The sequence below is a fragment of the Tachyglossus aculeatus genome, chromosome 14 (genome assembly GCF_015852505.1).
Source record: "Tachyglossus aculeatus isolate mTacAcu1 chromosome 14, mTacAcu1.pri, whole genome shotgun sequence".
In the NCBI taxonomy this organism is placed as follows: Eukaryota; Metazoa; Chordata; class Mammalia; order Monotremata; family Tachyglossidae; genus Tachyglossus; species Tachyglossus aculeatus.
The window spans coordinates 19331232-19357759 of record NC_052079.1 but is presented as its reverse complement, the minus strand read 5'-3'; the positions used below and the strand labels follow the sequence as shown (position 1 = coordinate 19357759).

The following is a 26528-nucleotide window of genomic DNA, read 5'->3' as shown; positions in this document are numbered from 1 at the left end:
AATACAACTGACTGACATCCCAGACTCCCACAGAATTCCACTCAGGAGTAGCACTGCTCCCCAGAAATGAGGCCCCAATTTCCTTACAATTTCAACCAATCCCAGGCCACAGGGAGGTAATTGTGGGCCAGTTCAGGCCTAAAGTACACTCTGGTCAGGTTGATTCATTCATTCAATCGTATTTACTGAGTGCTTACTGTGTGCAGAGCACTGTGCTAAGCGCTTGGAAATTCAATTCAGCAACAGAGACATTCCCTGCCGGCACGCAGACCAGCTCCTATAGATGAGACAGTGTGTTACACCACCTTGAGTTGTGTAGAAAGGTCAAGGAAACCCAGAACAGCAAGAGGTGCAGATTCCAAATGGTAGTAACATCAAAATGTACTTGCTTCTCACAATGACTCACAGTTCAAATGATTCTACCAAGATATTCACCCTTCCCTCCCCTAAAGGTGGGACTCTGGTTAGTTGAGATTTTTCGGTTACTCTACACTAGTTTAAACAAGTTTATGGTTTGCCTTTAAGACAACTTGGGTGAAATCATAACCACCAGAATTTGACCCATGCTGATGAAAACTGAGGGGCCTGCCAATGTTGTAGGTTCAAAAAAAAAAAAAATCCAGTTAACTGCCAGCCCAGCTGTTCTAATCTTTGTGCCTCTCCACTGCCAGCAGAGAAAACAGGCTTAATCTTCCCAGCATCCTGCTCTCCTTTGGCCTATTATTGCACCCCCAAGACACTCTTGCTCACTACATCCCTATCATCAAAAATACACGGCTGTAAGAGGAGGCACACACGATTCCAGACTCTCTTCTCTGCCCTTCCCGACGTGATGTGTTCCACATAGCAGGCAAAGGAAACTGGCCTTAAAGTTTTCAGGCGGCTCTCGGGCAAAAAGGAAAATTCCACCAAGTGGCAAGCTAAGTTCCCATGTAATAAAACAAGCTGCCAGCTTTGATCCTCTGCCACCAGGCAGGACGGAGGAGCAAATATCCCAAAGACCCCAGAAGTAGATGTCTTTCCCTGTCCAGATTTTCCTACCGGGTCTCCTTAACCCTGTCACAGCTGCTCTGAGACACTTGTGACTTCTGCCCAAATGCTTTTTGATATCCCCATCTGGACACTGTCCCAAGACAGCAAGCTTAGGGATGGCCGACACACAAGAGGAAGATGAGATGTATAAATAGCTTTAATATCATGTTTTTATTCTACTTTCCCCCCAGCCAAACATACCACAGCTAATTCATAGGGCATGGATTTGGGAAGCATAAAGGATTGAATGTGGAGAGTAATTTAGGGGTTGAAAGTATAGATGCATATACATTTAAAATCTGATACAATTTCAGGTATTATTTTAGCTTTTATTTTGCCCCACAATACTGGAATGGTAAGGCTTTATTTGCTAATACTGCTCACCAGTGTAACCAAATATCATAATATATCAAATATCCTCCACTTCAAAACCTTACTGAAGGCACATCTCCTCCAAGAAGCCTTCCCTGACAAAGCCTTCCTCTCCTCTTCTCCCACTCCCTTCTGCCTCGCTCTTACTAGCTCCTTCATTCATCCTCCGTCCCATCCCAACAGCCCATATGTACATTATCTGTAATATATTTATTTTGTTTATTTTTGTATATTGTCTGTCTCCCCCTCCAGAATGTGAGCTCACTGTGGGCAGGGAATGTGTCTGTTGTTGTACTCTCCCATGTGCTTAGAACAGTGCTTTGCACACAGTACGTGATCAATAAATGACTGCATCATAAATTGCTAACCTAGTGGGGTCGTTTGTCTTTTTTAATGGTATTTGTTAGGTGCTTACTATGTGCCAAGCACTGTTTCAAGAGCTGGGGTAGGTACGAGGGAATCAGGTTGGACACAGTTCCTGCTCCACCTGGGGCTCCCAGTCTTAATCCCCACTGAGGTAACTGAGGCAAAGAGAAGTGAAGTGACTTGCCCAAGGTCACACAGCAAATGGCAGAGCTGGAACTAGAACCCAGATCCTTTGGACTCCCAGGCCTATGCTCTATCCACTAGGCCAAGCTGCTTTTCCCATCATCATGGCTTCCTGACTGCAATACTAAAGCAACCTTGCTGAACTGTGGGTATTGATCTTCAGCGACAATCCAAAATCTAAGTCCATATCTCAATCTAAGTTTTGAGGGCTCTGGATATGGATGAACTAAATCACACTAAAATCACATCTCCTCCAAGAGGCCGTCCGTGAACAGGCCTTCATTTCCTCTACTGACACTCTCTCTGCAACACCTGTGACACTTAACATCTGTCCCCTTTAAAGCACTTGATATTCATCCCTGATATTCCTATCATATTCATTCTCTAGACACCAAGCTCATTAAGAGCAGGGAAGGTATCTACTAATTCTACTGTATTGTTTTTTAAGAGTTTAGTACAGTGCTCTGCACATAGTAAGTGCTCAATACATACAAATGACTGGCTTACCCAGCCCCACTACACTCATGTACACATTCTTATATTCTTCCATTTCCCCTATCTGTAATTTATTTTAATGTCTATCTCTCCATCTGGACTGTGAACTCCTTACTCTGTTGCACTGTACTCTTCAAAGTGTTTAACAGTGTACTGCATGCAGAAAACACTCAAATTCCAATGACTGACTGACTGAAACCTGGAGTGGAAATAAAATACAGGCCCTCAACTTCTTCTCTCTGGCCTTGGGTATCAAATGATGGAATATTAGCAATTGCAGTCTCAGCTATGGTGGTTTCTTGCAGTCTCCAAGCCTGCTCTGGATGTCTTCGGCAAAACCTTAGCCACCTCATAACAATTTAAGAGCTGCAGTGGGTGACAGTACCACCATTCCCTTTGTTTTTTTCCCTGCCTCTCCCCACCTCTTGCTCCTAATTCATGACAGATTTGTGGAATCGGTTAAGTGATCCTTCGGCCGAAATAATTACCCACGCCTGCTCTATACCAACGCTCAACCCTTTTGGACTACCGACAAAACTGATTTTACAAGAGAAAGGACTGCAGAAAAACAAAAAAAGGGACTTAAGAGTGAGAGGGAGACAGAGAAGAGTCCTGTCCGTCATAGTCAAAGAAGACACCAGTGATGATGAAATTAATGAAAGACAGTGTGTGTATGTGTATGTAAACTGTGTAAAAGTGTAAAGTGAGTATATAGTCCCAGACACACTGTGCACACAAACAGGCTGTCTCTCCCCAGTAAAAATGAATAGGATCAGGACCTCTAGACTGTAAACTCATTGTGGGCAGGGAACATGTCTACCAATTCCGTTGTGTTACTCTCCCAAGCACTTAATCCAGTCTCTGCACACAGTTAGTGCTCAATAAATAGGACTGGCTGGCTGAGTGACTGCTGTGTGTCCCTTGTTTTACACTCAGCTCTGATCCGGCCAGCCATGTCGTCATAAAGTTGTGTCAGGACCATGATGGATTTCTCTAAGCAGCCAAATGTCCTCAGTAAATTTGAGAGCCCAGACATGCTCTTGGAGTACTTTGGTTAAAAGTAGTAGACCAAACTCAGAAAGTTTGCCAATCACCAAAGTACACTATCTCCAAGGTGACTTCTAATATTTTTTAACTGCTCTGTGCCAGTTTCCTCACCTATAAAATGGAAATAAAAATACCTCTTCTCCCTCCCTCTTTGAATGTGAGTCCTGCATGGGACAGGAAATGTGTCTGGTCTGATTACCTTGTGTCTAGGCTGGAACCTAACATGGTGCTTGGCAAGAGAATAGGTGCTAAATGCCATCATTCTTATGATGCTGATGGTGTGCAGATGCTCCTAAAGAATTAACAATACTGGGTATGTAACCAGGCAGGATTCTGGGGGTGTGAATATTCAGTCCCCAAGTGAATTCACACTTCAATGGTCACCGCATGACTGGCTCCTGTGCATATGCTCTTCAATACTCTTTCCCATCATGGCCTGGCCCCACTGTCAATGAATCCCTGGCACTACCACAGAGTGGCTCCTTAGACGCTGCATAAGAAACTGCTTTTGAAAAGAACATAAAAAAATGTCATTCCAAATCAATCAATCAATTTATTGAGCGCTTACTGTGTGCAGAGCATTGTACTAAGCGCTTGGGAAGTACAAGTTGGCAACATATAGAGACAGTCCCTACCCAACAGTGGGCTCACAGTCTAGATTCCAAATCAAATCGATGGTTCATCCAGCCCAGTATTTAGTCTCTCACAAAGCATGAGACTAAGCGCTCTCCCAGTGCTTAGAACAGTGCTTTGCACATAGTAAGTGCTTAATAAATGCCATCAGTATTATTATTATTATGATGGACTGGAAATAGTACCTGTATTTTAGATACGTTGGGAACATGTCTACCAACTCTGCTTTACTGTACTTTCCCAAGAGCTTAGTACAGTCCTCTGCATACAGTAAGTGCTCAATAAATATAACTGATTGACAGCTGTTTAAAGCTCTACCTTCCATACTTGAGCACGTTAGTCCTAGAGGTGGGATTAAAAATCTACCACAAAAACTTCAACAAGAGCAGTTGTTGATGGCAGCTCTTCATTAACATTTTCTCCCACTTTCATGGGACACCAGGAGAAATAGCAATTTACCCCCGACTTCCAGCCTCCCACATTCATTAATTCATTCAAACGTATTTATTGAGCACTTACTGTGTGCAGAGCACTGTACTAAGCGCTTGGGAAGTACATGTTGGCAACATATAGAGACGGTCCCTACCCAACAACGGACTCAGTCTAGAAGGGGGAGACAGAACAAAACAATACATGTAGACAGGTGTCAAGTCGTCAGAACAAATGGAATAAAGCTAAATGCACATCATTAACAAAATAAATAGAATAGTAAATACGTACAAGTAAAATAAGTGATAAATCTGTACAAAGTACTCCCACTGTCCAAACAGGTAGCACAGATCAAGCAGCTTGCGGTGGGGCTCGGGGGAACTGTTATATAGTTATATTAGACTCCCCCAAGTGCTTAGTACAGTGCCCTGGACATAGTCAGTGTTTAATAAATAGGACTGATTGATTATTGAGCGCTTACTATGTGCACAGCACTGCACTAAGGCGCTTGGGAGAGCGCATTCCATCAGCTTGGAAAGTGGAGAGGCCAGGGAAATGGACCACATGAACCCGAAACCTCCCTTGGTGCCTCCTTCCATTCATTCAATTCATTCAATCGTATTTATTGAGCGCTTACTGTGTGCAGGGCACTGTACTAAGAGATTGGGAAAGTACCACACAACAATAAACAGTGACATTCCCTGCCCACAATGAGCTTCCAGTTTACTTCCGAATGAAGGCACCAAACAGACCACCCCCGTCCCCATCCCTTCTCCCCCCAGGTGGACGGCCAGCACCCCTGGAGCACAACAGGTCAAACACCCATTTCCCTCGGTTGCCTCTCCCAACCAGAGGTGGAGGAGACGGAGCGGGAGACTCTCAAATTCCAGGTGCTCGGTTTTCCAAAGCCCTCGTAGCTTGTCTTGGGCACTTCGGAGCCTGGGCCATCTCAAGGACTTCAGAGACACAAAGTCCTACACTACCCCAGGCTGGTTACTTGAGACACTTTGAGGGGGTGGGGGGGAAGGAGGGGAAAATCACAGATGCTATATAACTACAATCGGGATACAATGGATTGAGAGGTCTGCAAACTGCGTAAAACAACACATTATGGCAGTGCTGGGGAAAACGAGAGGAATGCCAGATAGTTTTAAAGGTCAAAAGATGGGAGTCAAAACCACTATTCATTCATTCAATCGTATTTATTGAGCACTTACTGTGTGCAGAGCACTGTACTAAGCACTTGGGAAGTACAAGTTGGCAACATATAGAGGCGGTCCCTACCCAACAGCGGGCTCACAGTCTAGAAGACTGATGACTTGCCTCTAAATACTGGTGCTAGCTTTTAGTTCTGATTCAAGTGATGCAATGAGGTGGTACGACATTAACGAAAATTTTAAACTATCTATATCAGGCATTTGGAAATACTTTCATGTTTGCTCTCTTCTTTTTGGGGGTGGGGGAGAGAGCTGGGCCTTCAGGCCTCGTCCCTTCAATGTCCCTTATGGAGAAAATGAGTTGAGAGTCTTGATCGGAATACATGGGCAAGAGTCTAAATACAAAGACGGTCAATATTAAAATTGCACCCTGGGCAGAACTGATTGGAAATAAAAAGCTAGGCTGCCTTTTGTCTCCTACAAATGATTTGCTTTCCATTACTGAGGCACCCTGAAGAGGTTTGTTGTTCCAGCAGTCATTTACTGAGCACCAAAATTACGCAGTCATTGTAAATGATTATTAACAACTCCATAAGCAAACACCGTCCACTAGATTGCTTCTCCTTTTCTGACTACCTCAGTCTCTGGGCCTCAACCTATCAAACCAATCTTCCATTTTTCCTTTTGAAGTTCTAAAGCTCACTTCTGTGAAATCCAGCTGCAACTTCTTCTCCAACTCCAGCCCCCTAATGACATTCTTTTCCTTTCATTTCCTCTCCTTCTCCAAGGTCCAAACAAAGGAAAGATGAAAACCAGCAGTGGCTTGGATTGTTGTTAAGGGGTGAATTTGGATGGCCTGAGAAACAGTAAGGCAGGGTAATGCGGTGAATAGGTATCACTGCCCTAACATAACGGTACTCTGAAAATTACTTGCCAAAAAGGTGCCGGAAACAAGGATTTCTCTCTGCAGCACAACCCATTAAAGGTCTCTGATCCTTTCGGCTCTACTTGTTTCACAAAATGTCAAGCACAACTTAAAAACTGTTGGCAGCCAACAAACTAGGCTGGGAGAAAAACAATTTAACTGTACGGAACACGCACACTGGGGAAGATCTGGCCATACATGGACCCTATTTTCCCAGACACATATGCAGAACGTAGGACAAGAGGTTCCAAATGGGTCCTTGACGGTGACAACAGGTCACAAGATGGAAAGCTGGGGGTGAACAGGGGAAAGTTAGGAACATTAGACAGTTCATTTCGAATCGTTACGACAGACAGCAAAGAGAACCACCATCACCTGTTTTCCTTCGAGTCAGAGATTCCTGGCCTGAAGACAGTGTTTAAGCCTTGAAATGGCATTTCTTCTGTCCCTTGGCTGAATTTTCTGAATAGCAAACTGAAAGATTCAGGCCAGGTAATTCTAAGTCATTCCCCAAAGGTTGCAATACTGACACTGGGGAGCACATTCTGTCATTAACTGGCCTCCTCAGCTAAGGCTTTGGAGACAAGCCTGGTGGGAGACAGATCCACTCAGGTGACAAGAGGTTTCCCCCAACTAACAGAGATTTTAGCACTTACATATGTAATTCCTACCCTCAGGACTTGTGTACCCACATTTGTTGTTAATTTTTACCCGTCTCCTCCCCGTCCCTCATTACAGCTTAAACTTCTTGGAGGCAGAGAACACGTCTGTCTCTGTTGCCCTCACCCAACTCCAGTGCTTAGCACTAAGTAGGTATTCAATAAATACCACACATTTATTCATTGGTTGCAGTTCAAAATTTCTAACAGGCATCTTTGTCCTTTTCCCCCCACATTCACCTCTGCGGGGACCTACCGCCTCTGTTCCTGCCTCTTTCTCCATCCCACCGCAGCACTCTCCTCGCAGTGCCTAGCACAGAGTAAGTGCTTAATGAATACCACTATTATTGTTATACCCTGTGCAGAGCTGTCGCCTCTATCTTTCTGACTTTTTCCCTTTGGCAGCCAATTTCTCTGGCTGATTTTTACAGTATGTGCTGAACTTTAGGTTCATACAATAATCCCGGTCCAAATGATCGTGGATTCTGTTTTAGAAGGGTGTAAATCTCTTGAGGTTACATTCACCTTGAGGTGAATTAGCATTATTTATAACAACCGTGCCAAATAGAATTATATTTGCATTGTTTTTCTAAAATGTCATCCCTCCGCCCATCGCTCTATCCCTCCAAACCTTCAAGTTACCCACTCCCCACTGCATCACGCCGAAATTCCAAAACATTGCTTTTAAGGCAGTCCACTGGTGCTCTCTTTCACCATCTCCGGGCCCTAGACTGTAAGCGTGTTGTGGGTAGGGAGCCTGTCTACCAACCCTGTCATACTGTATTCTCCCAAGCACTTAGTAGTGCTCTAACACTGACTGATTCTCCCACAGCATCCCAGGTTGAATTCTTCATTCCTCTCAAGCTAACCTGCTAACTAGTCCTCATTCTCCACTCTTGCACCTCTAACCATTTGCTCAAACCCTAATGTCCGGCTCGCTCTCCCCATGCTCAAAGCCTCACAAAAACCCACCTCCTCCACGAAGCCTTCCCCAATTAAGCTCCACCTTCCCAAGTCACATCCATCCAACCACGGCCTTCAACTGTATATTTACATACCTTTAAATATATAGACATTTAGGGACATAGGCATGTCTCATGCCTACATAACATGCATATAGAGACAAAGGCATGTCCTCAATTTCTTTTGTTTACCTTCCAAGACTTGGGAGAGCTGGTCTGCTGTCCAACATGACTTACAAACATTACAAGCTAGATGTGGCTCCTTCTGTCTTTTAAATGAACGTTTTTCAAAGTTAAGAACGCGATTTTGTGAGTGAAAACACTCTTACCTTTCCCATTTATCCTCCCTTAAAGAGAAAAGTGCCTTTAAACTAACAAATAGGCCGACCAAGTTCTTCGATGATGAGTGTTTTTATACCACATTTCGCCAGAAAGCTGTCAGGGAATTAAGAAGCCTTTTTCCTAAAACCTATGCTTATCTGGTGAGAATGTTATGTGGTGTTGGAAGAAATGGCTGTGTGCAGGTACAGTCCCGGTTAAGCCCAGAGCACGTAACCCCGCATGACGGGAAAGCTGAGGGAAATAGAAAAAAGGGCTCATTTATCTTCCCACTTAACTAGTGCTCAGATGCACTTCATAGTTTCCATCAGGTCCAATCTCATTTATTTTTGTGTACCAATGCTCTTGCATGGATGTACCCAGGAAAATCAAAGCCAGTTTCCCAAACTGACCCCAAGAGAAGGTGACTAGGTGAAGCCTGGAGACCACCAAGTAACACCTTCCATAACTAGCTCTGGAGAAGTTGGGATTGAGCCAATTGAAGGAGATGCTTCACAGAAGCAATACATAATTTTGGTACTTGTTATGCACCTATTACGTGCCAAGCGCTGTTCTAAGCACTACGGTAGATACAAGTTAACCAGGTTGGACAGAGTCCCACATCGGGCTCACATTCTTAATCCCCATTTTACAGCTGAGGTAACTGAGGCCCAGAGAAGTTACCGGGGCCCACGGTCACACTGCAGACACATGACAGAGCTGGGATTGGAACACAGGTCCTTCTGATTCCCAGACCCTTGTTCTATCCACTAAGCCACACTGCTTCTCTACCAAAGTGAGCCTCCTGCCTACATATTGATAGCCAGCAATTCTTTCTATTAGCCCAGGAAAACACTCAGAATGATCCTGTCAGGTGGCTCGGGTGACCCAAACACCCGAAGTGGCCTCTGAGCATTCAAGATGGCACCAAAATCACCTTCTCCCTACCAACATCTTATTCATGCTGTCTGGGGCAGAACACTGGGTTAGAGGGATCCCAGACATGGTATTTCTCATATTCTTCATTTTTATCTACTGATCCATCTGAAAAGACAGTTACATATTAAAATGATTTCCCCTGCTTACTTATTCAGGAAGACTAGGACGGATCGAATTTTAAAAACAAAAAAAATCCGTAAATAAAATTTCCACTAAAGGAAAAGTTAAAGCAAAAGTCTTTTCAATTTTACCTGTAATGTCAACTCAGGGCTGGATCTATGAATCAATCAATAATGGTATTTATTGAGCGCTTACCATGCGCAGAGCAATGTACTGAGCGCTCGAGTTGGTAGTCGTGTTCCCTGCCCACAAAGACTTATTCCAGCTAAGCTGAAGACGGCCAAGAAGCTTTTGTTAAAGCCACCTTCTGAAAATGTAACTTAATAGGCTGGCATTTTACAGAATTTCCCATTATCGACTAAATCGCCATTAAGATCCCAATGGCATGACTGAAATATCGACTCGGAAGACCTCCCATATGCTCACTCTGCTCAGCAAGGATGCAAAATTTTCACTCGGTGTTTTAACTAGGACACAACTGCAGAGTTGGGGAACATCCCTCTCACCACAGGAGCCGGTCTGGAGGAAGTGAAACATGCTGTCGGGAGAAGTGGACGTGTGCACAGCAAGTACTACAGAGCACTGCGACCGCCTCGCCGTAGGAGATATAGATGCACCCCAACACTTAGGCCTTAAAGGTGAATGGAAATCTGGGAGAACAGTACTTGGGAATAAACTCAATTCTATCCTAAGTGATGCTCAGTTCACGAGGTCTTTCTATTACAGGGGCTTTCTGAACTGAGATGAACTAAAGCACTCTTTCGGTTCATTTTCTGGATAAAGTAATTTCCCAGGATAGAGAGAGAAACCAACAGACAAGAACAGATTCCCAAAATGCTACAAAGATAAATACTGCCAATTTTAACTGACAGGTTTTTGGTAAGCTGGGTCTTCCAAACAATTCTCCCAACCTTATTTTTGCACACAGTAGAATTCTGGCTAAATCACGATGGACTTGCTCTTTGGATGCATGGAAAAAAAAAGAAGACCACCTAAAAGGGAAAGGTAAGAAAAACAATGACAAGAAAAAGGCTTTGGGAAAGAAGGTGGAAGAGATACAAAAACCACCAGACAAGGGGATATTCAGAGAAGGAAAAGTGGAGATTTTGTCAAGAAATCTTATGTTTTCTAAAATATTGGCACCTGATAGACTGCCTAGCTGGGAAGTGAAAGACAATCAAAGACATAGAGACATGTGACATATGTCAAAGACATATGAAACACAGACACATGATAAAGACAGACATATCTTTATACAGACATATGACAAGGACATATAGCTATCACTGTTTGCTCTTCTGCATCAAGGACAAGTAGTGGGGTTATTAAATTTTATCACAGAGTCCACATCTAATGTCTTTCTCTTCTGATAAGGTGGGGCAGACTGACACAAGGGCACTGGACTCTAACAGATCTGGGTTCTAATCATCATGGCCAAATTGGCCTTCTCTGTGACCATGGACCACGGTTTATTCCTCTGCAAAATGAGAGGGAGGAGGAGGAATAATAGCATTTATTAACCGCTACCTTGTACAGAGCACTGGGAGAAAATACACTGGTGAGAATTAAGCACGGACCCAGGCCCTCATGGGGCTCACACTTTAAAAGTTTAGTGGGAAGAAGAGACCAGAGACAAACGCAACAGGAATGATAATATATTGAAACACAACCCAGACACAAATGAGGAGACGATAACTACATTTGGGAGGCCCAGATGGGGTGGAGAATGAAACAACATGACCTAACGGATAGAGCCCAGGCCTGGGAGTTAGAAGGTCATGGGTTCTAATCCCGGCTCCGCCACCTGTCTGCTGTGTGACTTTGGGCAAGTCACTTAACTTCTCTGGGCCTCAGTTACCTCATCTGTAAAATGAGGATTAAAACTGTGAGCCCCACATGGGACAACCTGATCACCTTATATCCCCCCCAGCGCTTAGTACAGTGCTTCACACGGAGTAAGTGCTTAACAAATGTCATCAGTATTATTATTCTTACAATCCTGGCTCCGCCACTTGTCTGCTGTGTGACCTTGGGCATGTCACTTCACTGCTCTGGGCCTCAGTGACCTCATCTGTAAAATGGGGATGAAGACTGTGGGCTCCATGTGGGACAGAACCTGTGTCCAACCTGATGATTTTGTATCTACCCCACTTAGTAAGCACTTAACAAATACTACAGTAATAATAATTATGATGATGATGATGATGATCTTGTAATTAGGCTGCCGATCCCTGACAAGGCCCCATTGGCCACTCTGCTCTGAGGTATTTGCTTAGTGAGAGACAGAAGGAAGTGCCAGGACTGTTACAGGTGCTTTCTTCTGCTGACCTTTGCTCAGTAAGAGTGGAACTGCCTGACCCCTCCACAAACAGCTCTTGCTGGACGGGCAGGCCTGGAGCTGCTACCTGGGCTGAGTCCTCAGAAAATTGTGTTCCGACCGCACTGTAATAACCCAAAAGCGTTTTCAAGGTAGAGTGGGGGAGGATTCTTAAAACCATGGCTGGAAGGGGAATGCTCAAGATGCATTTGTTTGGGAATTCTATTCATGGCCGCAAAATGGCAGTGACTATATGCAGTTCCATAATTTTCCTACTAGGCTCTAGTTTTAAGACAATGGGTTGAGAGCTTGCAAATCTTAAATATTGAAGGGTTTATTCTCAACTCAATCCAACTTATTTCCTCAGCATCTGCTCGACATGAAGACACCAACTTTTACATCTTAGTTCCTGGATACTTCACAGTTCCCTACAAGAGAACTCACCTGCATAAATTCATCTCCCTCCAACTGCTCTAGGAAAGATTCAGTATTTGAAAGTAATTAACTGTAAAGAGTTTAACTATTCTCTATTAAAAACTCTATTTACATAATAGTCTTGTATCATATCTTGTTTATTCCACTTAACCAACCTCTTGCAAAAATAATGTGGCTTTGCAACAACACAGTCTTCCTGCACCCATCTTTTTTCCCCTGGTGTACCGCCAAACTTTTGCCCGGCGAACAATATCTCCTGCCAAATGTCCACCGCTTCAGAGTCCAGAATTTAATTCCCCAATTCTCAGGTAAATTCCCAGAGAACCAGAATTTACTAATGCGGCCTCCTTTTTCAGTTACTGGGGAAGTATCTGTAGCTTTTGCAAATGTCAAATAAATCCTGGAGCAAGTCTCAGTCTACTTACGCTGAGACCTTTTTGGTCACATCCAACCTCCAATGTCTCCCCGCAACCCAAACTAGATAGCAAACAAGTGATGCACCAGGGCAGATCCAAACTTGGCTGTAACCTGCCGACAGCCCAGTCCGGTCACTCAACCAATCACATTTATTCAGCGCTTACCGTGTGCCGGGCACTGTACTAAGCGCTTGGAGGCATACCACACAACAATGTAACAGACACATCCCCTGCCCACAACGAGCTTACCGACTAGAGGTCCCCAGACCCAGAACCTGTGGGATGAGCAGGGCTATTGAAGGGCGCAAAGACATAGTCCCCTCTCTTTAAGAGCTCACAATACAATGGGAGAGTTGGGCCAACACAAATGAAAGGTCATTAATGAAGACCCGACTGGATCATTAGGACCATAGCACAGTTAATAATGGCAGCCCAAGCCCAACCCCACCCCTTCGGTGTACCCACTTTTTTCAACCAGGCTGAGAGATTTTTTTTTTCCACCCACCCTGCTGAGTGTGAACTCTTCTCAAGTTTGGCTACCACTTGTTGAGACTATTGAGAATTTAACTATCCCTGAGAGACAGGCCACTATGGGAAGGTTGGGGGGAGAAAAGTTATGCTCTGTGCTTTACAAAATCCAAACTGGCCCGCTTCTGTTATTCACTGACAAGGCGTACATTAGAAGTGAAGCATAGTGCAAGCCTTAGTGGAGACCAGCTGTGGTTCACGAAGATACACGACCTGATTACTCTACATCCTCAGAGAGGTAGGGCCCCCCAAAAACCACAAGTTTGTACTTGCACAGTTGCCGCTCTGATTAACAGCGAGTGCTACATGACGGGACCTGCAGATCCAATTCGGTAGCACTTTATAATAAGTACGTAGTTGAAATCTGCTCCATTTTATTCAAGGTAGGGGCGGTCCCACTCGCATTCCGTATAAAGCTGTTTCCTATTCATTCTCAAGTCAATTCCAACTAACAGAAAACAGTAAAAACTTGACACAGGTGTATAAGCACTAAGGCAGTATAATACAGACAAAATGCACAAACTAGATTCTCCCACATCTCCAACTTTCACTAACATTTAGGGAACTGTGAATGCTCTTCTATGCTCACGGGGGGAACACAATTTGATGTTAAGAGATGTTGAACAAGAGGGATGACAAAAACACAACCCTTGTACGTGTGCCAGGAGAACGGTGAATCCGTTTTCTGCTAGGTGAGTATCGGGAATCGGGAATTGGTCTGGCCAACCCATTTTTGTAAGGGCATAATGGGGAACCGGAGAAGACTTCAGAGAAAGAAAGGCAGTCAAAATCGGGAGAGTGTTCTGGGTTGTGGTACCACTACATGTAGCAGCTTTGAGGGGCGGAAGTGAAAATAGGTGATGGTGAGCACAATTGCTTGGACTCTACTACTACTACTAACAGTAATAATAATAATTGTAGTATTTGCTAAGCACTTTCTGTGCACCAGGCACTGTATTAAATAGTGGGGTGGATCCAGGCAAATCGCGCTGGACACAGTCTCTCTCCCATGTGGGGCTCACAGTCTTAATCCCCATTTTATGGATGAGGGCCCAGAGAAGTGAAATGATTTGCCCAAGGTCACACAGCACAACTGGCGGGGCCAGGATTAGAACCCAGAACCTTCTGAGCCCTAGGCCTGTGCTTTATCTATTAGGCCAACTCCTTGATGGCAGGGAATGTATCTACCAACTCCTCTGTAGTGTACTCTTTTAAGCGCTTAGTACAGTGCTCTGTACACAGTAAGCCCTCAGTAAATACCACCGACTGATGAATCCCACAACCGGAGGAGGGGGCATCCACTGACGGCACCAAGCAAACACAGGAACGCCTTCCGCCTCGAGCCAGTGGGAGGCATACGGAATTTGTCACATCCCAAGTGGTGACAGCTGAACTTATCAGTAAATTCCAAGAGACCTTTGGATCAACGCATGGATGTGAGAGAGGTCCATTACAGGTAACTAAAGGTTAGGGGTGGAGAGAGAAAAGGTTGGAATGCTTAAATGGACACTCCTTAACCATCCAGCACTTAGAACAGTGCCTTGCACATAGTAAGCGCTTAATAAATGCTATCATTATTATTAGGATGAATATTACGGTGGGCAATCGCCTCAAAGGATCCCCCAAACATCTTGTTGCAGCTGCTCCAGGCAGGATACCGAGCTGAAGGGATCACTGATCCGACTTAGTAATGGTATTCCTCTTGTTCTATGTGGCAACATTAAATATACCACGTGAAAAAGTAAAATAATAGAATCGGGGAAATGTTTATAACATTTTTATGTTTGTCTCTCCCAAAAAGAGTTTAAGCTCCCTGTGTGCAGGAAGCAGGTCACTTCTTTATTCTATTTATTCCAAGGGCCAAGAGGAGTGCACTGCACTAACTGAGCCTTCAATAACCACTACAACCACTACTATCACCTACACCCCTTTCCTCCCAACACAATTCCACCACAGAAGATGACAATTCTTTGGAATTAAATATTCCAGAGAAGCAGCATGGCCTAGTGGATAGAGCGCATGCCTCGGAGTCAGAAGGTCAGGGGTTCGAATGCCATCTCTACCGCTAGTCTGCTGTGTGACCTTAGGCAAGTCACTTCACTTCTCTGGGCCTCAGTCACCTCCTCTGTAAAATGTGGATTGAGACCGAGCCCTCGTGGGACAGGGACTGTGTCCAACCCAATTTGCTTGTATACATCCCAGCGCTTGGTACAGTGCCTGACACATAGTAAGCACTTAAATACCATAATTATTATCAGAACACTGTTAAACACTTGGTAGAGTACAATATAACAGATTTGAGAGACATGTTCCCTGCCCACGACAAGCTTACAATCTAGTGGGGGAGAATGTTACATATCTAAGTTTCCCATTAAAACTAAAACCAAAAATTTTTTATTTGTGGGTACTAGGTTTGGAATATCTCAAAGTTAAAGACTCATACTTGGGCAACATAAAAGCAGCCCTCAATCACTAGACAAAGCCTCCAGAGACAGTTTTTAAACTACACTTTAAGACTAACTTCAATACCCACTGTGACTAAAGGAAAGGAAGCAAAATAGAATATTTAGAATATGTTAATTTTACAAGCCCCAACAAAAAATTTTAATTGTGCTGAAATATAAAATAACGCATTTAACTTTAACTAAGAATGTGATTTTAAATGGGTCCTAAACCACTTCTCAACTACAGGAGGGCGTTGAACATGCAAAATTGACAATTATTTCAAGGAAGTTTTCATGCACCTTATAAAGACCTAGAGCTGAAACACTTAAGAGTCCCATTAAAATATGAAATTAACCACATATTAATTGATAATTCAGTCATTCCAGTTAGGCAAACCCAGTTACTAGTTTATGCCTTCTATTTCCAATACCTATATAAAATGCTTATCCTAATTTAAGGGGAAAAAAATTGGGGAGCAGTGGTGGATTTACGTCCGTGCTGTTGGAGTTGGGCAATCGAGTTTTGCAAAGATTTCAACAATAACTATCTTTACCAATAGAAGGAACCATGTCCTTCTGAATACTGCCTTGAAGGACATTAATGTTGAAGTGGCAACCCAACTATGTCCTGGAATGTTGTTTTAGACATGGAAAAACAGGACTGAAAAAGTGTCTCATTGAAAATCTTATTTCAAAAATTATACCGACGTAAATCACGCTGCGTAGTGGGGATGTGGAAAAGACTCTCCCATTACAGCATTAAACAATTTAAAGACATATCAAATTCAGCAGATTACGGTGTATCTCCAAGGTGTATCTGGAACAGGAGATACGAAGCCAACCCCAATTTTCCGTGGTTCCGAATATTTTTAACACTGAACGATACCACGGGCCATCACAACTAGTCTGGAGGCTGATCCATAAAAGCGAGGCTTGATCCTGCATCCGGATATTAAAATGGAAAAATCATGTAGCTACCTCATTTGAAACACCCAGGTACAGAGAAAACTGCCACCTACGTGGCTCAGGGGAAAGAGCACGGGCTTGGGAGTCAGAGGTCATGGGTTCTAATTCCGACTCCACCACTTGTCCGCTGTGTGACTTTGGGCAAGTCACTTCACTTATCTGTGCTTCAGTTCCCTCATCTGTAAAATGGGAATTAAGACTGTGAGCCCCACGTGGGACAACCTGATTACCTTGTATGCCCCCCAGCACTTAGAACAGTGCCTGGCACCTAGTAAGCGCTGAACAAATACCATCATGATTATTACTATTATTACGTATTTGGTTCATCTGCCAGGAAGAGTTACCCAGTGTCAAACCCCCTCCGACCCACCATGACTAGCTGGTATCACGTCCCCGACGTATGCTTTCTATCTGTGTACTGGATGGGAAGGAGGGTGGAAGATACCTGCACCGCACATTGGTTCGGAGGGCCCGTTAAGACAAGTGACACCAACTCTCCTAAGGACCATCTCTTACCTACCATCGGCTTTGCTAAATACATCACCGAAAATGGTTTAGGAAAAGACCAGAAGAGAACAAAAATAGGCCTCTGTACCGCAAGACCCGGGTTCTTGAAGGTCCCTGCATTTAGGGGAAATAGGGCTACGACGTTAAATCACCTGCTGCTGGATAAGTGTGTGAGCGCATGTACGGACCTGAGTGCGAAGAATCAGCGAGCACCCATCGCATCCTATCCAGACGGATGGGTGTTGTCAGAACGTTCCCCGGGGCCTCAAAGGGCACTCTTGCATAATGAAAACCCACTTTACAGGAGAACTGACTGACTTGCAAATAAATAAATAAATAAAAATAAAAATCCACATATTGAACCAAAAGGTCAAATAAGGGAAATTTTATATTGAAAAGCCATCTTAGCCCAAAATTAGCCTTGATCCCCATGTACACAAAATAGGCACTGTATTGATGACCTCAAAGAACACTTACTAGGAAAATCAGTAATTAAATCTGCAGAGAACCCTGCAAGTACCCATTGCTAAACTGCAGAAAATAATATTCACTGGATTCCCCTTATCACTGAAGAATTTACATGTAACCTCCATGACATTCATTCCCACATAACATGACTTGTTCTTAAAAGATATTCACCCAAACATTAGGAAAAATATAGACTAAGTATCCTATTAACAGAAATGTACTGATGTCACTTTGTGCTAAGACATTTAGCTTTGTGTGGCTTTAGCTATGTAAGGAGTTGAGAAATCAAATAATGCCGGGTGGAAGATTGTGGTATGTATCTGTCATTTATTTATTTGAATCGATGTCTGTCTCTCCCTCCCCCACACCCGCCCCTAGACTATAAGCTCAATGTGGGCAGGAAATGAGTCTGTTTATTGTTGTACTGCACTCTCCCAAGCGTGGCTCTGTGAAAAGAGCACAGGGGCTTTGGAGTCAAAAGTCATGGGTTTAAATCCCAGCTCCGCCAATTGTCAGCTGTGTGACTTTGGGAAAGTCACAACTTCTCTGTGCCTCAGTTACCTCATCTGTAAAATGGGGATTAAGAATGAGCCCCCCGTGGGACAACCTGATCACCTTGTGACCTCCTCAGCACTTAGAACAGTGCTTTGCACATAGTAAGCACTTAATAAATGCCATCATTAGTATTATTATTACAGTGGTCTGCACACAGTAAGCGCTCAATAAATACGATGGAATGAATGAATTTAAGGGTTTACCCTGTGCCAGGCACTGAACTAAGCACTACGTTAGATGCATTATAAATTAAAAAAAACTAACTGGAAAGCAAACTTGGAGTTTCTAGACTGTCTTGGAGGGCAGTCAATGAAATAAAAAGTATTGACATTTGACATAACCTAGAGGTTCCTATTCTGGCTTTTTGTTTTATGGTTTGGGTTTTTTTTCTGGGGGGGGGGTGAAAAGGGGTGCTATCCCTTCAGCTCAATACCATTATTCTTGCTCCATCTTCTTACTGAGATTAAATACCTCTAAATATGACCCAAAAAGGAGGTAGAAAATGGAAATTATCCTCACCACAAACGCAGTCCATTTGATACCCTGGACATTAGTAACATTCTAAGGCAGTGACTGTAATCCAAATGATTCCGGTAATATTACTGCACAGCATTGGTGTTCCAATGTTTGAAATCACTGGCTTAAACGAACCCACAGGTACCCATTGGTACCTTCAGCCCTTTCGTTCCTTGGCTCTCTAGATTACACTTAAAATCATAAAAATTTAGTAGTACCTTTTGTGTAACCAGCACTATCATCATTTCCACAACCTCGCCTCAAATACCTTCCAAGTCACGTTTTTAAGTATGTGATGGAGGCAGAGTGGGCTAGTTTTTTTTTTAGTGCAAAATAAATTGAACCCATTTCCTGTTGCTATTACTTTTTTTATACACTCAATTCTCCCATCACCCAGAGCCCCACATTATGGAAAATTTATGCAATAATACAACATTCAAGCTTTGTCTAGCATTGCACGCATCACATACACACAACTAGTTCTTCCCACACCGTATTCGATCCGCAGAGACGCAAGTTTTTTGAAGAGCACTTCCTAATTCCCTAACCACCTTCTATCCCAAACCTGCCATAAAAGCACACGTTCCGCAAGAACTGAGTGTGAGGAATATAAATCAAGGAAAACCTAAATCTTCAGAGGGCAGGTTCTACTAACGTGGACACTCATTACCCTCCACAGACAAATCAACAAAGCCCGAATTAGAGATAAGTTTTAATTCCTCTCAATTTCTTTGTTAATTTCAGAGCCTACGTAATATGTATTAGCATGGAATAAATGAGGTCAATCGGAGATTTTCAACAAATTGCGAATAAGCTCTGATGTGTATTCACCTTTCTGTAATTCAGGCCGAGTTGGATCTTTCGAGAGATAAATATTTTCTTTCAAAAACTGTATTTACTCCCGAGATAGAAACCAAAGCAATGAAAGCCCAAATATTTCTGGAAGGGAGTGGGGGAGTCTACCCCAAACCCTGAAAATACCTACTTTCAACAACTACATAAAAGGCTTAAGTGACCCAAGAGGTTGATATGTTTCTATATGCCTTAATTTGTTAAATGCTTGCTATTTGCTAAGCACTGTTCTAAGCGCTGGGGAGATATAAGGTTCTCAGGCTGTCCCACACGGGGCTCACAGTCCATTCCAGTCCCCATTTCACCTTATCCTACAGTCTTATCCCTTTAAAGACAAGGGGAGATTCAGGTTCCTTGATGGTGTGTCCTATTACAACCCTCTTAGCCTTATAGGATGCATTACACCCTATACATTCTATGTATTACAACCTACATCACTTATTTGTTTTCGCTGCCACTTAAGTGGTGAGAAGACAATCTCCTCTGACATCTGCCCTCCTGTTTTCCAAAGTTGAGTTCATTTTTTAATGTACCTGTGAGTCCATGACCTGCCTATTGGTTTTTTTAAATCAATTCTAAGCATCTGGAGAAGAACTAAAAGTAAAAAAAAAAAGTCTTTGTTGCTCTTTAGGTGCACAGGAAGTTATTTTCCTTCAGAGTGGGATGATTGAGTCAGTAAACTACTACGCTTTGAACAATAGGCATCTGCCAAGAAATGATGTTTAGATTTGGGCTAAAATGGTCAAAGTATTGAATAGACTAGTAGGGGACTCTTATTCTACCTCTGTAATGCCATAGTGCCAAGGGATACTTATTTCCTCAATCCCTTCCCTGCAATGGCAAGGCAGCATTTATTTTCGAGAACAATGGTAAAATGAAAAGAAACCTTCTTCTTGAGCTAGAGAAGCTAAACCCTGAAATCAATGCCAAAATTTGAACTTAGAATTCTCTCTGGAACCACCTTCTAGTCAAAGACCCCACCGAAAATCAAGACTTTAAGACACTTCTATATAAAACTTAATATTCAGAAAAATCATTTCTCTTTCCCTGAACTTTTTGATGAACCCAATTTTCTCAGGCCCTAAGTTCCCATTTGGTAATCATTCAGAAACTCTGGGAGCCTTACCTTTCCCACCAAAAAAAAAAAAAAAAAAAACCTTTTGGAAATGCACTCTGGCATACAGTGCAAAGCAACGTACTAAATGCTCCAGGCTAGGAGAATGAGGCTTTTAATATTACTAACAAGGAGTAACATCTAAAAACCTATTAGCAGCCATAATACCACTATGCCAGTTCAGGCAAATCCTCAGCTCATCAAGAAGAACCTGGTACACCCAGAAATCCTGAAATTTAACTCCTTATCCCAGGGGCAATCTCCAGCTCCTTTCCGAGTAGAAAAGAACAGTATTCCAAAAAAAATAAAAATAAGAAATGGGAGAGATGCAGCCATTCTACTGTAAGGATCACCAAAGGCAACCCAAGCCACCATGATTTCAAGTGGTTGAATGAACCATTCTTGGGTTCCCTTCCTCTCCAGAAATAGGGCTCTTTAATGAACCTTTGTTGGGGATTTTTTTTTTTTTGAACGTGGAAGTCGACGGTTTTAACCACATCTGTGTCTCCAATATTTTCGTGGTTTCTATGAGTCCGTCTGGCGGCTGATGTGGCCAACGTTAAAGAATGCTGTCCTTCGTATAGTCCCTCCCCTATCCCTAGATATGGCTGAAGTTGAAAGGAAAGGGTTTTTAAGTCACCGGTTTCCCTCCCATCGAGCTACCTCGCGACGGGGGAAAATAACTCGAGCAGCAACTAACAGGAAACGCTGCAGGCCTGGAGGATTTGTGTGTGTGAGAGAAAAAGTATGAGCCCGGATTTCATTTTTGGTGTGTGTCGGGGAAAGCCTGAGCCCGGATTTCATCTAAAAAGGAGTCAACCTGCCTCCTCCCCGCCGCTGAATTCGTTCACTCGTATTTACTGAGCGCTTACTGTGTGCATACAACACTGGACTAAGCGCTGAATGAAGGAGGGGGGGAGGCCGTGGATGGGGGGGAGAAGAAAAGGCTCGAGAGACGAGAGGATTAATGGCGAGAGGTGTGTGGAGGGAAGGCCCTGGGGCCAACCCCCTGGATCCCCACGCTTAATAATAATAATGGCATTTGTTAAGTGCTTACTTTGTGCAAAGCGCTGAAAACGGGGGGCGATTTGAGGGTTGGGGGGGGGCACCAAGGAATAAAAGTTGGCCAGCTGTGGGGGGGGGGGGCATTGAGCGCTTACTATGTGCACAGGGGACTGGACTAGGCGCTGAATGAAGACGGGAGGAGGCCTTGGATGGGGGTAAGAAGAAAAGGCTCGAGAGACAGAGGATTAATGGCCGAGGTGTGTGGAGGGAAGGCCCTGGGGCCCACAGCCTGGGTCCCCACACTTAATAATAATGGCATTTAAGCGCTGAAAACGGGGGTCGATTTGAGGGCTTGGGGGACAAAAGTTGGCCATCCGTGGGGGGGCCACTGGAGCGCTTACTATGTGCACAGGGCACTGGACTAGGCGCTGAATGAAGGCGGGGGGAGGCCGTGGATGGGGATGAGAAGAAAAGGCTCGAGAAACGAGAGGATTAATGGGCCGAGGTGTGTGGAGGGAAGGCCCTGGGGCCAACCGCCTGGGTCCCCACACTTAATAATAATAGCATTTAAGCGCTTACTATGTACTAAGCGCTGAAAACGAGGGTCGGTTTGGGGGGCAAAAGTTGGCCATCCGTGTGGGGGGGGGGGCATTGAGCGTTTAGTATGTGCACAGGACACTGGACTAGACGCTGAATGAAGGCGGAGGGGGGGGGTGTAGGACGTGGATGGGGATGAGAAGAAAAGGCTCGAGAAATGAGAGGATTAATAGCCGACGTGTGTGGAAGGAAGGCGCTGGGGCCAACCGTCTGGGTCCCCACACTTAATAACAATGGCATTTAAGAGCTTACTATGTACTAAGCGGGAGAAACGGGGGTCGATTTGAGAGTTTGGGGGACAAAAGATGGCCATCCGTGGGGGGGCCAATGGAGCGCTTACTATGTGCACAGGACACTGCACTAGGCGCTGAATGAAGGCGGGGGGAGGCCGTGGATGGGGGTGAGAAGGATTAATGGCCGAGGTGTGTGGAGGGAAGGCCCTGGAGCCAACCAACTGGGTCCCCGCGCTTAGCAATAATAATAATGGCATTTATTAAGCGCTGAAAACGGCTTGGGGGATAAAAGTTGGCCCCCCGTGGGGGGGCCCTTTTTCCCCAAGTTGGAGGGCGGAGGAAGCGGCCCCTTTGGGGCCCAAGTTGAGGGAGGCTTCTGGGCCTGCTCTTCCTCAGGAAGCGTCGTCGACGGCGGCGCTGGTCGGGCCTCGGGCCTGAGGCGAACGAACGTCGCTTTACGTGCCTCGGCCCCCCCCCCCCCCCCCGCGCGCGCGCGCACCCCCCCTCGCCGGCGCGCGCTCCGTCCTCCCCCCCCCCCCCCCCCCCGCTCTCTCTCTCCTCTCTCTCTCTCTCTCTCTCTGTCTGTCCGTCTCGGAGCCCAGACAAAAGCCCCGGGCAGCGGCGGCCCGGGACGCCCCCGCCGGCCCCCGGCCGCGGCCGTCCCGGCCCCGGCGCCTTCCCCCGGCCGTGCGGGGCCCCCCGGGGCGGCGGCCCCCGCGGCGCGCGCCCCGCCGCCGGCCGGCCCCCAATGGGCCCAAAACTCACCGCATGAATTTTCCCGTCCCGCGAATCCAAGATGGCGACGTACCCACCGCGGAGGCTGCTGGGAGCGGGACCTTTCGCCTCTGACCCGCGCCGTGACCCGCGGCGCCGCGGGCTCCGCTCGGCCCGGGGGAGGAGGAATGGCGGGAGGAGGAGGAGGACAAGGGGAGGAGGAGGAGACCGATCCCTCCTCACGCCGGCGATGGCGCCTCAGGAAGCGGGGACGGGACCGGGGACTGAGGGAACGATGAAGCCGCGATGGCCGCGCTCTCCCCTCAGCGGGCCCGCGGCCCCCTCCCGGCCCGAGCCCGCCACTGCACGGGCCGCCATCTTCCTCCCCCTCAGCGGGGCCCAGGAAGCGCCAGCCCCCCTCAGCCCCATGGCCGGACCCCCCCACACGTAGGGGGCGGCTCCTTCCCGTTCATTCATTCCATCGTACTTATTGAGCGCCTACTGAGTGCAGAACACCGTACTGAGCGCTTGGGGAGGACAAGTCGGCAACCTGAAGAGATGGGCCCTACCCCACAATGGGCCCACAGTCTAGAAGGGGGGAGACAGACAACAAAATAAAGCATGGAGACGGGTGTCGAAATCGTCAGAACAAATAAAATTAAAGGGATCACAGTCTTCATCCCCATTTTCCAGATGAGGGAACTGAGGCCCAGTGAAGTGACTTCATTTGTCAGCCCAAAGTCACACAGCTGACAAGGAGCGGAGCCGGGATTAGAACCCACCACCTCTGACTCCCAAGTCCGGGCTCTTGCCACAGAGCCACGTTGCTTCCCACACTCCTTCATATTCATTCATTCATTCCATCATATTTATTGAGCGCCTACTGAGTGCAGAACACCGTACTGAGCGCTTGGGGAGGACAAGTCGGCAACCTGAAGAGATGGGCCCTACCCCACAATGGGCCCACAGTCGAGAAGGGGGGAGACAGACAACAAAATAAAGCATGGAGACGGGTGTCGAAATCGTCAGAACAAATAAAATTAAAGGGATCACAGTCTTCATCCCCATTTTCCAGATGAGGGAACTGAGGCTCAGTGAAGTGACTTCACTTGTGAGCCCAAAGTCATACAGCTGACAAGGAGTGGAACAGGGATTAGAACCCACCACCTCTGACTCCCAAGACCGGGCTCTTTCCACCAAGCCACATTGCTTCCCACACTCCTTCATATTCATTCATTCATTCCATCATATTTATTGAGCGCCTACTGAGTGCAGAACACCGCACTGAGCGCTTGGGGAGGACAGGCGGGCGACCTGAGGAGACAGGCCCTACCCCACAACGGGCTCACAGTCTAGAAGGGGGAGACGGACAACAAAATAAAACATGGAGACAGGTGTCAAAATAATCACAACAAATAAAATTAAGGCTATATCCGTACTAATTGCTTGGGAAGTACAAGTCGGAAACCTGAAGAGACGGGCCCTACCCCACAACGGGCCCACAGTCTAGAAGGGGGGAAACAGACAACAAAATAAAACATGGAGATGGGTGTCAAAATCGTGAGAACAAATAAAATTAAAGAGCTCACAGTCTTCATCCCCATTTTCCAGATGAGGGAACTGAGGCCCAGTGAAGTGACTTCACTTGTCAGCCCAAAGGCACACAGCTGACAAGGAGCGGAGCCGGGATTAGAACCCACCACCTCTGACTCCCAAGACCGGGATCTTTCCACCAAGCCACGTTGCTTCCCACACTCCTTCCCATTCATTCATTCCATCGTACTTATTGAGCGCCTACTGAGTGCAGAACACCGTACTGAGCGCTTGGGAAGGACAAGTCGGCAACCTGAAGAGACGGGCCCTACCCCATAATGGGCCCACAGTCTAGAAGGGGGGAGACAGACAACAAAATAAAGCATGGAGACGGGTGTCGAAATCGTCAGAACAAATAAAATTAAAGGGATCACAGTCTTCATCCCCATTTTCCAGATGAGGGAACTGAGGCCCAGTGAAGTGACCTCACTTGTCAGCCCAAAGTCACACAGCTGACAAGGAGCGGAACAGGGATTAGAACCCACCACCTCTGACTCCCAAGACCGGGATCTTTCCACCAAGCCACGTTGCTTCACACAGTCCTTCACATTCATTTATTCCATCGTGTTTATTGAGCGCCTACTGAGTGCAGAACACCTTACTGAGCGCTTGGGAAGGACAAGTCGGCAACCTGAAGAGACGGGCCCTACCCCGCAATGGGCTCACAGTCTAGAAGGGGGAGGCAAACAACAAAATAAAACATGGAGACGGGTGTCAAAATAATCAGAACGAATAAAATTAAGGCTATATCCGTACTAAGCGCTTGGGAAGTACAAGTCGGCAACCTGAAGAGACGGGCCCTACCCCACAATGGGCCCACAGTCTAGAAGCGGGGAGACAGACAACAAAATAAAGCATGGAGACAGGTGTCAAAATCGTCAGAACAAACAAAATTAAAGGGCTCACAGTCTTCATCCCCATTTTCCAGATGAGGGAACTGAGGCCCAGTGAAGTGACCTCACTTGTCAGCCCAAAGTCACACAGCTGACAAGGAGCGGAACAGGGATTAGAACCCACCACCTCTGACTCCCAAGACCGGGATCTTTCCACCAAGCCACGTTGCTTCACACAGTCCTTCACATTCATTTATTCCATCGTGTTTATTGAGCGCCTACTGAGTGCAGAACACCTTACTGAGCGCTTGGGAAGGACAAGTCGGCAACCTGAAGAGACGGGCCCTACCCCGCAATGGGCTCACAGTCTAGAAGGGGGAGGCAAACAACAAAATAAAACATGGAGACGGGTGTCAAAATAATCAGAACGAATAAAATTAAGGCTATATCCGTACTAAGCGCTTGGGAAGTACAAGTCGGCAACCTGAAGAGACGGGCCCTACCCCACAATGGGCCCACAGTCTAGAAGCGGGGAGACAGACAACAAAATAAAGCATGGAGACAGGTGTCAAAATCGTCAGAACAAACAAAATTAAAGGGCTCACAGTCTTCATCCCCATTTTCCAGATGAGGGAACTGAGGCCCAGTGAAGTGACTTCACTTGTCAGCCCAAAGGCACACAGCTGACAAGGAGCGGAGCCGGGATTAGAACCCACCACCTCTGACTCCCAAGACCGGGCTCTTTCCACCAAGCCACGTTGCTTCCCACACTCCTTCACATTCATTCATTCCATCGTG

The 26528-nt window shown here is 45.7% G+C and overlaps 1 protein-coding gene across 3 annotated transcripts in view; it reads right to left on the bottom strand.

The window, feature by feature from the left end:
* The window catches only part of CNOT2 (CCR4-NOT transcription complex subunit 2), a 121191-nt gene extending 97754 nt beyond the window's left edge, over positions 1–23437 (bottom strand). For 2 of the 3 annotated variants that reach the window (XM_038756241.1, XM_038756242.1), the window contains exon 1: positions 23356–23433. In XM_038756241.1, the coding sequence (XP_038612169.1) occupies positions 23356–23360 (5 nt within the window). In that variant the 5' untranslated portion in view covers positions 23361–23433. Of the gene's footprint in view, positions 1–23355 lie in introns of all 3 variants that reach the window. The other variant, XM_038756243.1, reaches the window with a different exon arrangement.
* Positions 23438–26528: the final 3091 nt, after the last annotated feature.